Source organism: Anopheles moucheti, chromosome 3, assembly GCF_943734755.1.
Source record: "Anopheles moucheti chromosome 3, idAnoMoucSN_F20_07, whole genome shotgun sequence".
NCBI lineage: Eukaryota > Metazoa > Arthropoda > Insecta > Diptera > Culicidae > Anopheles > Anopheles moucheti.
The window spans coordinates 66,151,129-66,164,224 of NC_069141.1; the positions used below are offsets into that span (position 1 = coordinate 66,151,129).

General features: G+C 40.8%; 1 protein-coding gene across 1 annotated transcript in view; it reads right to left on the reverse strand.

The window, feature by feature from the left end:
* LOC128305308 (mucin-19-like) overlaps positions 1–13,096 on the reverse strand; it is a 159,950-nt gene that overhangs the window by 42,633 nt on the left and 104,221 nt on the right. The window contains exons 5-6 of the mRNA XM_053042689.1: positions 3,579–4,202; positions 3,458–3,511 (exon numbers count right to left, since the gene is read on the reverse strand). Coding sequence (XP_052898649.1) covers positions 3,458–3,511; positions 3,579–4,202 — 678 coding nt within the window. The remainder of the gene's footprint in view (positions 1–3,457; positions 3,512–3,578; positions 4,203–13,096) is intronic.

Consider the following 13,096-nt stretch of genomic DNA (forward strand, 5'->3'; position numbering starts at 1 on the left):
TAAACAAAAAATGTAAATGAAAAGTAAAATTCCGAAGACAACTAACATCGCATTCGATGGTGTTCGACAGTTACACACAACCATACAATCAACTTCTATGCGTAGCATAAAAACACAAACAACTTACGGACAAACAATTGAATCGATAGCTAGTTTTTGATGAAATATGGAGTGTGGTTCAAGTGTGGTTCCACAATCCTCAGAAACTACCGGTGTTAAATACAATTCCGTTGTGGCGTCTGGAAACCGAAACATTATCAAACAAAATCTTTATTGCTGTTGGAAAGTGTAATTGGATGCGACTGCTGAGACTGCGTACTGAGTACTGCTTAAACAATTTTAATCAAAGGAAATTAACATAATTAAATGATTGATTCATGAATTCATTTATCGAAATAACGGAAATGATTTAACTAACTAGAAAAAGACGTAAACATGAAGGAAAACAATAATGATTACTTGAAGTAGTTAGGTAAAAATACTTTTCTTCGTAATAAAGTACCAATCGCGAAGGTATATGGCAAAATCTACAAAAGACTGTGCACGAACTTGCTCGTGGATAGATTAATCTCAACACAGAATTTCATTTTCATCACAGGCAAGGTGTCGTATTCACGAAAAGCAATCAGCGCCAACAAAGCGACAAAAAGGATTTGTCTCATCTTGCAACCTACATGTGCAACAGGACGATTTATTCCCATCCACGTGCGACGAGGGCTTCCTAGCCGACAGCATGGATTAGGTGTAATACAAGGATATTTGACGCGTCGGATGTTCGGTATGTCATTTCCGAGGTTATCATCTTTTTCCTGTATAACCAATAAACCAATGAAAAAAAGAATTGTTTATTGGAGGAAATTTAAAACAAAATGGCTCATATTACACATTAATCATTACTATAAACAGATTTTTTTTAAATTAAAATATGCGTAATCTTACACGATAATAATCATATCTTATTTCAAAAACAAGAATTTCCAAAGTAGTTCTATGGAAATAGATTATTCCATCTTACGATTTTCTTTAGTCGTTTATGTTATTATTCATCATTCAGTAGCAATGGAAACTTTATTATTTAAATTGTTTAAACAGTGCATTTTATCAATTATTTTTAAATAGTTTAATAAGTTTAACATTTATCAATTCGGTTACGGGAAAAACATCTAAACCAAGTACATAGATAGTACATGTACCATTACAATCAATAAAACCTTATCCTTAAGTTGGCATTCATTAGAAATTTTGAAAAAAAATCTAAATTTTCATTACGCCATGGCATAAGTTAATCTAAAATCAATTCTTGCAAGCCGTAGGTTCAGCCAAACATGCAAAACGACAAACCATAAGGAAATGTTTATAACAAAACAATGAACAACAATACAGGAAGGTTCAAACACCGAAACGGGAGCAACAAAATAAAGTAATAATTATACCGCTGCGTCAACAGCCGACGCACGCATCACACTTTCCAACTTTCCACTGGTTTATTTAAGTAATGTGTAAAATTTTTAAATTTGTGAAAGTATTTCATTTCATTAGATTATCGAAATATGTAATCGAGAGAACGGAATACGTGTACAGTTAAAAGCATAGAAAATATTAAATGATAAAGGAACAATACATATTTAACGACATGTCTTAATAATGAATCAAAACTAAACACATGTGAATGAACGATGGAATACAATCACCTGTCCAAAACTAACCAGCCAAAGCTATGAATGGATTCAAAACCAAAAGCACATACACCACTTGGGACAGATTGGGAAAGAAACAAAATATTAAACAAAAATAGCGACAGAAAAAAAGGAACACATGAACAGGAATACAGAATTCAACTACAAAATCATTACACTGAAAAAAAATGAACTTCAAAGTCTAAGAACACGAAAACCTAAAATGGTTGATATTAAAACCAATAAACGAACACGCCAAGATGCAGGCTGGGACATAAGAAGAATAGATATTGTGAACAGATGAAAGAAAAACGTATTAAAATAGCACAGCGCAAACTTCCTGTGTGTAATTAAAAGTTTACTAACAAAAATGTGTTTCCGTGTAATAGTAATAGCGTTGTTTTATGGTGACATAACCTGTCTAAAAACCGTACACAATGACACAAATCAGAATAAAGATAACGTTAAAAAATCAACAAATGCCGCATATGGATACAGAACCCACACAAGAAGAAGAAAAAAGAACAGATAAATGTTATCCATACACCGCATCGCTAACAAACAACTGGTGTCACTATAGTGGGGGGTGTGGACTTGAAAAAAGAGCTGCGGGTGTGTTTGTGTGTACGTGTGTGTGTGTATGTAAGAGGATCGTGATTGCAAGAATGAAAAGTGACAGTGATGATCCTGATTGGTGAAACATAACCAGAAAAAGGTAACATAAAATAACAAAAACAAAAGAAGAAAGAAACAACCAAAAAGCATGAAATAAAACTAAGGAAACCAACCGTAACATGTCAAGGTAACAACTGTTTTAAGTATAAAAATAGTACACTTGCCTAGGACTTAACTATCCGTGAAACGTAAACTCTAAGCAACAGCCGGAAAGATGAAAACAAAAAATGTATTATCACATAATAAAGAAAGCATGGGATGAAGGAAGTACGTAAGTGCTGTGGTTTGCGACGGAAGAAAATGACTCAGGAGACCTAGTATGTAATTCAATCTAAACAAAAGGGGACAGTGAACAGGGGAACAAACATGTAGAACTGGAACATATGTAAAGGAACGAAATGGAATAGAAATTGTTTGATGTCCGTAAGAGAAAGTGACAAGGGTCTGGGATGCGCTGTATGTTTTCGACTAAAGAAGGTACAAACTATGGATGAAGATTGTATCAAACAACAGAAGAAACCATTGGTAATGTTTTTTTGTAACAACATTAACAAGCCTCGTGTCAATCTCGTGTGTAAGTGTAGATTTTGTTTCATAAATACAACAATTTATATCTTGCTGAATGAACCTCAATACGTGTAAGTTAAACGTGTTTTCTGTTTCGTTGGACAATTCAAACATGGATGGATTCAATAGTGTCGTGTCTCTTGCGTTTGCTGGTTTAAGAGAAGCTTAAGAAATCATTTCACTTTCCGAGATGGTAATATTTTCATTCTAATTCTTATTTGTGTCAAACGTTCATTGCGATGCTCGGTTTGCATGACTTCCTACGCTTTCTTTAAACCTTTTTCAATAGTCCAAAGTGTACCTTCGTTGGAAGAAAAAGAAACAGATTCTCTTTGTACACTACGCAAAATGTAGTCGATATGTTAGGCGTTATACGCTGTCAAAGAGAATAAGTTGTCTTTTCCTCCAAACCAAAGCTACTTTTTCGAGTCAAGATCCTAACTGTGAAGGGAAACGATCTAGAACTTCATTGTTTTTGTGTTTCACAACTCATACGATCGTGTATTTAATTAGGAAGTATCGAAACTTTTAATACATACCTTGCTGCCACGCTCATTAAAGATAATCTCTACGTCTAGTATGGAACCGAATTGCTGGAAAACAACAGAATTGAACGGTTTATTTATTGTGGTTCAGGATTGGGTTCATTGCAAAACTTACCCCGAACATAGTTCGAAGGTCCGGATCGCGAAAGCGAAAAGGTATGTTAGACACGTGTAGTCGCTTTGGTTGTGATTTTGAATCAGTCAGCGCTGCTACGGCTGCTGCTACACTTTGGGACTGCTGTTGCTGACTGCTGACCACCACCTGCTGCTGCTGCTGCTGCTGCTGTTGCGGATGCTGGTTCGTTTGTTGGCCATTGAGTTGTTGTTGCTGCTGTTGCTGCAGTTGAGCTTGTATCGTTTGCTGGTGGTGCTGCTGCACGAGCGCTACCGCCGACGCGGACGAGGTCATGGTGGGTGGAATGGCCGAAACGACGGTCGTAGTGCCGGTACCGATCGGTCCAGCGGCCGTCACGACCATACTGCTCACGTTGCTGTTGCTACTGCTACCGTTAACGGTGCTGTTGCTATTGCTCGTGTTGATGGCGTTGTTGGGGCTGGTGTTGCTGCTTATTGAATTGACTGCCGCAGCGATGGCCGCCGAAACGGTTGCATTTGTTTGGTTGTTCACGCTGCTGTTATTGTTGCTGACATTGCTCAGAACCGACGTGGCGGCATCTGCGGTGTTGGCACTTGATACGTTGCTGGGCGATTCCTGCTCGGATTGTTGCAGTAAATCGGACTGTAAGCATAGTAACGGAGAAGAAAAATCATGAATATTGTGAAATATTGATATTATTTATTTGAAACTACTAAACTATGGTTTCAAAGATGAAATCCAATTGTAAACAAAGCCTTACAATTACCCAAGAATAGAACCGAACAGAATGAACCTAAGATTGGGAATGATAAAATTGAATTAAAGTAGTTTTATCGCTCTTCATCAGATAGCGAAACGTATCCCTCCCAAATCATCAAGAAAAAGGATCACGTATAAGGAAAAGTACAAAACTGAAGGAATTTCATGTCGGCAGGTAGAAAGCACCGTAACCTTAGTGTCATCTTTTCGTTAGTCTCATTTTTCTTGACCATCGCGATGGGACAAACGATACGTGCCGTATAAAAACATTACCAAACTTCGTACAGATGGAAGGACATGACACCCAGAAGGATAATACACGCACACACACACAGCACCTTCTCAAATAATCCAATAAGAGCGGTCGTTATGGAAACAAACGCTTGCTAAATCAGTCACCCGGTTTAGTTGCGAAATTCGATGCTGATTGAATTATATCTGCAGATAGATCCAGGGGCCAAATAAAACGGACAATTGATTGCATCGGATTGGTAGCACCGAAGAAAATGAGACAAAGCTTCGAAACGTTTTAAAGTCGAGAATGTCACTTGCCGCTAAATGATGTTTCTCGTATTTTCGTTGTTGTTGATTGGAAGCGAGATTTGATTTGAAGATTTGAACTATTTAACTCTTGTTTCAAATAAAAATATCCGATTCAAACATTAATCATAAAGATCAACTCGTTCTATAAAATTCTCCCTTCTATACTCGAATTACTTCTATTACGGATTACTTCTTGAACATTGCAAAATTATGGCACCTGAAAGGTATCAAAAGCTAACGTGGCAAAAACACACTGAGTAAAGCAGTGCAGGCTATTCCTTTCACTTTCTAACAATGCATTAGAAGAATTTGCACTTTGCACTTTGCAAATGATGGCTAAAAACTTCGGCAATCTCGTAACAAATTGCTATTTTGCATCCACCTTTGGTGGGAACGGTACTTTGCGTGGAGCATAAAGTTTATCCAAGGCTTACAATGACCAGGGAGAGGTGATAAAAGCATAATGTTCGTTTTTGTTCCAAAACAAACAAACAAAAAACACAGAGAACATTACACGTTTTTGGAGCCTCTTCTTAAACGTTTTATCCAATTTTAAATATTAAATTTAATTGTAAAATACCAATTGTCTGAATATCATTGTAAAATTTATAGCTTTTTTGTAACCTATCATAACACGGTGGGTAGGGATGTAAATGGGATGAATATTCAGCACGTTCAGCAGCGTTTTTTTTCTACGTAACGCCTATATCTTTTGTAAGAAGGCTCTCTGTGCTAAGTGCAATAGAAAGCAAACATGCCAATGCTGGTGTTACCAGAATAAACAACGATGCTGTTTTGCATTCCGCATCAGTAATACTAACAGCACTATGCGCACTGGTAGGAAATGTAAGATATTCTCCTTACACGCTTACAAAAAAAAATCCTAAAAAGGGAGGAAATGGTGCACAAACCTTATATGAAAGATATAAAGACGAGGAGAGAGAGAGATAGAGAGAGAAAGACGAAAAAAGCTGTGTAATCTTTTGCATGGGTAGCGATTTGCTAAAGACGGAGGAATTGAAATAAGACGATTTTGCCAACAGAAAACGGAACAGAGCTCTAAAAGCTTAGGGAAATATAAATGCAACTTTATACTTTTGCGAATAACTGGACCATGTTTTTATCTCGGAAGCTGTTTTTTTTTCTTCTCTCCGTTGCTGCTGCTCACCTTACCAAAAGATAAGAAGGGAAAAGGTTGCGCCGAGAGAATGAAGCGAAACTTTTTTATTCGTGCATAGCAGCATCGTAAGCTCCGATAGGTTGTGGTGCTACACCGGGTTTTTTTGCAATTCACAGTTCTTCCGGGCTAGTGTTGGGAACGTGATAAGGGGGGGAAGGGATCGACAATCTAAACTCGCTGTTACTATGAGTTATGGTTTAAGTTTCCGCGTTCGCCTTCCCGGGGTGGTTACCTTTCGCAATGCTGTTGCATTTTTCATACAGCGCGCCCAGCTGAAAGATGCATCATTTCTTTACCTTCGAGAAATTGTTGCCCACGCAAAGAGGGCAAATCGTGATACTTTAGACGATTGAACACAGTACCGAATGGCACATCGAAAGCTCCGCTGCTTTCCCCGTGGCAGAGTTGAGACATTTCCAATTTAAAAGTAGTTATTATTCTTCTCAGTCAGGATGCACTAACTCTCTCGCTGGTCAGGTTAAAAGCGATCGAACCATGCGGAACGAAAGGGGGATAACGCATGAATGATTGCCTGAGCGTACATCTACATGTGATCTAATAGTCATAAGATCTATGCTCTACTAGACGGACTCTTTCAATAAGTTATATTTTACTGTTAAGAAACGTACAATATATTTTCATACTGAGCAAAATTCGTCAAAATATGGTACTGTTCGCACAGATGTTTGCCAAAGAGATATCAAATATTATAGTGTTTTTCCATCTGGGTCACTTTGTCTCTCTCCTTTCTGTCTTGTTTTGATTGCCTGTATCCTGGTCGTTAACAATGTTATTAACGAAGTACTACGGCTAAAGCCAACCACCATATGGAATGGACGTGCACGTACCACAGACCATATTGTTCCGAAATGAATTCATTTGCCATTTTGCTTGTAATAGGATTAATTTGAGATCACAATCCACTTTATTTTCCCACTAAACATACTCTCTCTTTCTCCCTCACACACACACACACTCGAAGCACAGCATGGTGTATACATTCGTAATGGTAAGTCTCGTAGGGATAGCAGCCGCTAACGTACACAGAGGATTCGTTCAAGTGTAGTTAAGTAATGTTTGGCATTGCCACCATTTTACCAACAGCTTTAGATAATGAAATCGGTATGCGCCTTAACGAGACGCGTAACAAGCCGACAAACCGAACGAATGGCACTATAGCATGGCATAGCCATCTCACGCGCAGTAAAATGCCTTCCGCTTCATAATTAATCAATCAGCCGAAAGGGCCATAATCAAATTTATGTAATGTTTATTTAGGATCCTTTAAGCATCGGCACAGCAGTTTACTCGCTACGACACTGCACACAGGCACGGGCCGTATTTATTACAACCCCACTTCCCCAAAGATGTGCTTGCGTGTGCGGCGTGCGGATGTTTAAAGGACTTCCGGCCACGGGCAAGATAGGAGAGCAAAAGGAAGAACTGTGTGCACAATTATTATATGGGGTGTGAAGGTTGGTGTATGTGCGGTGGCGGCAAAGGGCAACGAAGCGCCTTTTAGCACTCACGGCCAAACGGCAAACTTCCGCAAGAAGTCATAACAATTTCCATTCATGGCAATCGCACTTGATGGCCACTTAGACTGCGCGTGGGAGAGATGGGGGGCGGTTTGTGCGCGATGATACAAGATATTCCACTTTCCAGACGATATTCAAAGAAAATTTACGACGAAACAGGAAGGAGTGAAAAGAGTGCAGACACTTTTCGGGTAGAGCGTATTTTATCTATTAATATCTATCCAGAATGATGCGCGAATGCGGGAATGGATTGTCTGAGGGCGATTTCGCTCATCGCTGTTAGCGTCACGGTAGTTGCGTTGTAGCACAACAAGTGAAAGTAAATGAATGAAAAGTAATACAGGGTCAAACATATATGGACCCAGTGAGTGCATTTCATACAAATATTTCAAAATTATTAATTCGTTTTTTTTAACCAAAATTCAGACAATTTTTCGACCGGCACAACATGACAATTCAATTCAGAGCGACGGTTTCGTTTCAGGACGGTAAGAGAATACAAAATGTATCCATCATTATCCACCAACGAAACGGTAGTACGGCAAGTGCTGGATGATAATGCGGCGCTGGTGGTCACTGCAGAAATCGACACAAAAATGGGGCGAGAAAAGGAAAACGAAACGAATGCTAACCTCACTTTACATCCATCTCTCTAAGCTCATCGGCTACCAGCACAGAGCTCATTATTTCGAGGACTGTAAGGAGACTGTTTCGCCCTCTTTACGCCTGCCTCTTCTTCACCTTTCCCTTCTACTAAACCCCCAACCGGGTCCATTTCCAGTGCGCGACCACATTTTATGTTGCTGTGCAGCATCTATCTTTCCTTCTATCTACAGCGCACATGTAGCAACAATAGCCGCGCGAGCCAAATGTGGAGCACACCGGAAGCAGGTTCTCGGTGAAAAAAAACACACGTAACTAAATCGGCGACGGATGCCGTGCGAACGTCAACAGCGTTCGTGCAGCTTCCCGTTTTGCTTGGACGAGAGCTGAGCGAATAAATGAAGGACAATCATCTATCTCGGGTAAGTGTGTGGGGGGCGGAAGTGAACATTAAATTGCTTTCTCAACCACTAATGCGTGCATAACGGTTGCGCAAAAAACGGCAAAGGTAAGGGAAAGAAGACTATTAGCATCACAATCAAAACCAAGTTCCGGGGTGGCATTTTTTTGTTGTTCACCACAGTAATTGTGTCAGAAAACGGTACGCTGATTGTATCGCAAAACGGGAAGCAATACATTGGAGAGGACCAAAATTGTGCAAGCGGGCAAAAGGCGGGAGCAGTGAGTTTTGTAAAAAATTTGAATGGACGAGAAAACGCTAACAAAGTGAAAAGATTGTATAAAACTAAGAGATTTTAACGGAAAAAATAGACGAATTTCCAGAAAACGAATGAGAGACCTGGTCAAGTCAGAACGATTTTATTACAGCACGAATATTACGGTATAAACCTCAAATATTCACCGAGTTTGTGTATTTTTTATCGAAATTTCATCTGGAATTTATTAGGGTCGATCGATAACTAGGCAAAATTTCAAAATTGTTTGTTTCCTCCTCCTCCTCTGACGCGTTATTAGATTTAAGATTAGACTAAAAGATTACTTTGTTAAGCCTTATGGGCGGACAAATTATTTTCCATAAATAAATAAATAAATAAATAAATAAATAAATAAATAAATAAATAAATAAATATATAAATAAATATATATAAATAAATAAATAAATAAATAAATAAATAAATAAATAAATAAGTAAATAAATAAATAAATAAATAAATGAATAAGATCTATTGCAACAACGTCCACAATAATTGGTTGCGATAATTCGAAAAATCATCTTTCCAAATAGAAAGACTTAATAAATAATTTTCAAAAGAGTTATTTACAGTCATTTCCTTCAAATGAGGACAGAAACGATGCGCAGTCCATAATTGTCATTTCAGTCCATCCTCGTTGGACTCATCGTTGGCGTGTCTTGCGGAATGATTCAAACTCCAGAAGAAGAAAAAAATACTAAACAGTGCTCATTAAAAATGACCTCGGCATAAAAGTATCCTAGAAATGTAAGTTCCTTGTGCAATTGTCAACTGATTTTCTTCCAACCAACCGTTCCATCGTAAGCCGAAGCATTACAATCGTCAACACGCACACACACACACACCCAGTTAAAAAAGGGACCTTGGAAAAGGGTCCTCATTCAGCTTTCTGTCCTTTCTGTCATTTTGCAACAAACCGCCCTAAGGGTAGACAGGGTGGCCCCAACAGTGGCCCATTTTCCTCCCCGCTATTGTATTTCGATTGAAATCTGCTTTGTGCTCTCTTCTACCATCCTAACCTATTTTCAATTGTAGTAGTCATAATTTAACTTTTTGTTCGCTGGGCGCACTACCTGGTTCTTGGGTCACATTGCAAATAGGTGGAAGAGTTTCATTCCCCCCAGGGTGCTATTAAGCTAAAATTAGATACAATACAAAGATCCTGGAGCGCGTATAAGCATGTTGGCGTTCCTGGGTGCATTTTGCCCAGCTCACGGTGGTATAAGCAGTAGTAATTCTACTAGCGCATTGTTTGAAATAATTACGAACGGGATGCACGGGATTCGGCATCACTAATGAGATAGTTGCAGGTTTTATAGCCATGCAATACATTCCAAACGTTCTCTTTTGCAAATTGGATTATGCGAGAAGGGGGACTAACCATTAGTTCCTTTTACAATACAGCATGACGTGGTGTGTTTTTAGCAAGAAACCGGTAAAACATAAAATGCACTAAACTTAAACGAAGTTTGCACTCGATTTACAGCTTTGTCATCATTTAAGCTGGATACTGGGTTTCAACCACCGGGCACCGGGAAGAGAACAACAACCGGCATCGTAACGACCACGTTCCGCATCCCATATCCGGGGCAGCAGCACCCGGGGAGGGGGGGGAGAAATAATGGAACCCATTTCGTTTGCCAGCTCATTCATCTGCTGGCTTCTGGCACAACCGATCACGTTTCATCCGCTTCGATAAAACGTCGGTTCATGTGCCGATCCGAAGTGTTGTTGCCGGACCGTCACAATGGAGACGCCTGGTCATTAATAATTGTGCTGTTATTGTATGCTGTTACATCGAGTTCGCTTTCGCTGCCCGTGTGCCTGTGGCTGTTTGACGAGTGCAAAAGAGATTCGAGATGCCTTCGGAACGAAGCACATGTACGGAACTGCTGCTACCCGACCAGCCGGGCGGCCCGGGCTATACGGGGGGATCGTTAATAACGTTGCCGCTGTGGCCGAGAACTGGACGGGGGCCTGGGTTCGTATCCGCTCTTTTGTTCATCGTGGGGTTATTAGAGATGAAAAACGATCATCAGCCGCATACCTCTTCCGGCGGCGGAGAGTTGGCATTCGGAAGTGGTTAACCCACAGCAGTAGTCTGGGATGGAAGTTTTCTTTCTTGTTCCGTGCTTCTAATTGGAAAGCGGAAGCGCTGCTTTCCATCATGCTGGGGACCCCGGCTTTTCCGGTCAAATCGACAACTTCATTTGTGAAGTATAATAGCGTTTCCGTTTTTTTTTAATGTTTCTCAAGTTTGGTGAGTAGATTTAAATAGCTATTCCCTGAGGTACGACGTAAAAATAGAGACTGCGTAACAGAAAAAAAAACACTTTCTTGCGTGATTCGAAAGATCAAAATGAAAATTATAATAGTCGCACTTTAATTTGACATCTAACGCTTGTAATGATGCGAAGTGATGGACTCGACTTTACACTCTGGACCACCAGCGCCGGATGAACATGACACAATTATTCACCATAATTACCACCGACCAGGCGCCTCCATCCAAGAAGGAAAAAAAAGGTCTAACAAGAGGAAGCGTGAACGCTTTTCGACCACAACACACACGCATGTTGACAGAAGATTCCAGCAGGGGAAGATATTCTTGGAAAGAAATCAAGCTGGACTTTGACTTTCACGTCACGAAAACGGTCAAAAATCAATCAACAACACCAGATCCATGTCATGTTGGACACTCAGTTCGTTCTCACCGAATACCGGGCGCACAAATGTACGTTCGGCAGCCGCTTGGCTAATTGGCCGAGTGATAGATTTTCACGCTAAAATGCGCACGCCGAACAAACGGACGAAATGGCGACGGAAAGTCGTTTCCATCAAACCCCTCGCCCTCTTTTACCGTGACCGTTTCTGTCCGTCGTGGGACGGGAAACTTCTAGTACATAAATTCAATCTCCCATCCCAGTCCGAGAGCCCTCGATGCGACATGATGGCGAATAAATTAGCGAAATGTAAAAAGTATCTCTCCCCGGGGGGCACCCCGAACACATCCGTCTTCCAGGATGTGGAACCTCACCGGGAACCACCCGACCCGTGCGAAATAACACATTCCCTCGCACGGGCCGCCGCCGGGTTTAACGATGGGGAACCCGAACGAAAAAAAAAAGAAAGATTTTGGCTTTGGCCAACGGCCAAATATGAAATGGTGTTTTCTCCCGGTTTGCATTCCCCAAGACGAGAAGTCTCCGGCTGTCAGGCGCCAGCAGAGATTACTTATTGCAGTGGGAGCGGTGGGGAAAGTCTGCGCGAAATTTGGCAAGCGGCATTTTTGCATGAGAACATTTCCCACCTTAAAGGGCAAATGATGTCACCGGCATTGGTACGCGGTACGGAATAGAATTTGTCTGTGTGCGCCTTCCCTTACTGTGAATACTCTTGTTTAATTCAATGATTAATATCGATAGCGGAAAACAGAGCACATTTATTCACCATAAATAACCGAGTAAAGGCAATTTAACCAAACAAGTGTTGGTAAAATTAGACGTTATCTCTGCTTCGACAAAAAACAAGCAAACCGGTGTGTTTTGTGAAGAAATCTAATGCCGAATTCCCAACGAAAGGCGAACCGGCTGACATGGGTTTGGCATATTGTGGGCAAAACGGATATTCCCATTCGACAGGCCACACACAGTAAAGATGTATTCCCGTGTGGATGAACCAATTTCATCCCCAAACCAACCCACCCCGGTTCGTGCTTCTCGATCCGTGATTGAGTTCTTTGCATTAGCCCATCAACGAACGGCAGAAAAGAGGACCCGGACGAAGCTTAGAGCAAAGGATGTTTAATTTTCCGGTAGGTGAAAGTCCATAAAGCGAGAGCTCTTTCCAGCTGAGCTGCCTTCGGATGCTTCAAGAGGACGCCCCATCCCCGAACGCCCCAGCTGCTGCTGTTAATGCTGGGACTATTGATTATCCTCTCTTTAGTTGAGGCAAACGATGCTGGGAGCTTTACGATGGAAAGCTTGGCCGAACCCTGCCGTGCAGCAGCAGCAGCAGCATCAGCAGGACAATGATTTGGAGCAGATTTTGTTTCCCATCAAACAACGGCGGATGGCTCGACCGGTCGGCCCGGTCTAAATTGTCTGGCAACGCAAACGAAGATGCAGATGCTGTAGGAAGGTGCCGTCGTGATTGGGGCGTTGTTAATGGTGGATCATTACGTTTGAGTGGTGCGACTGA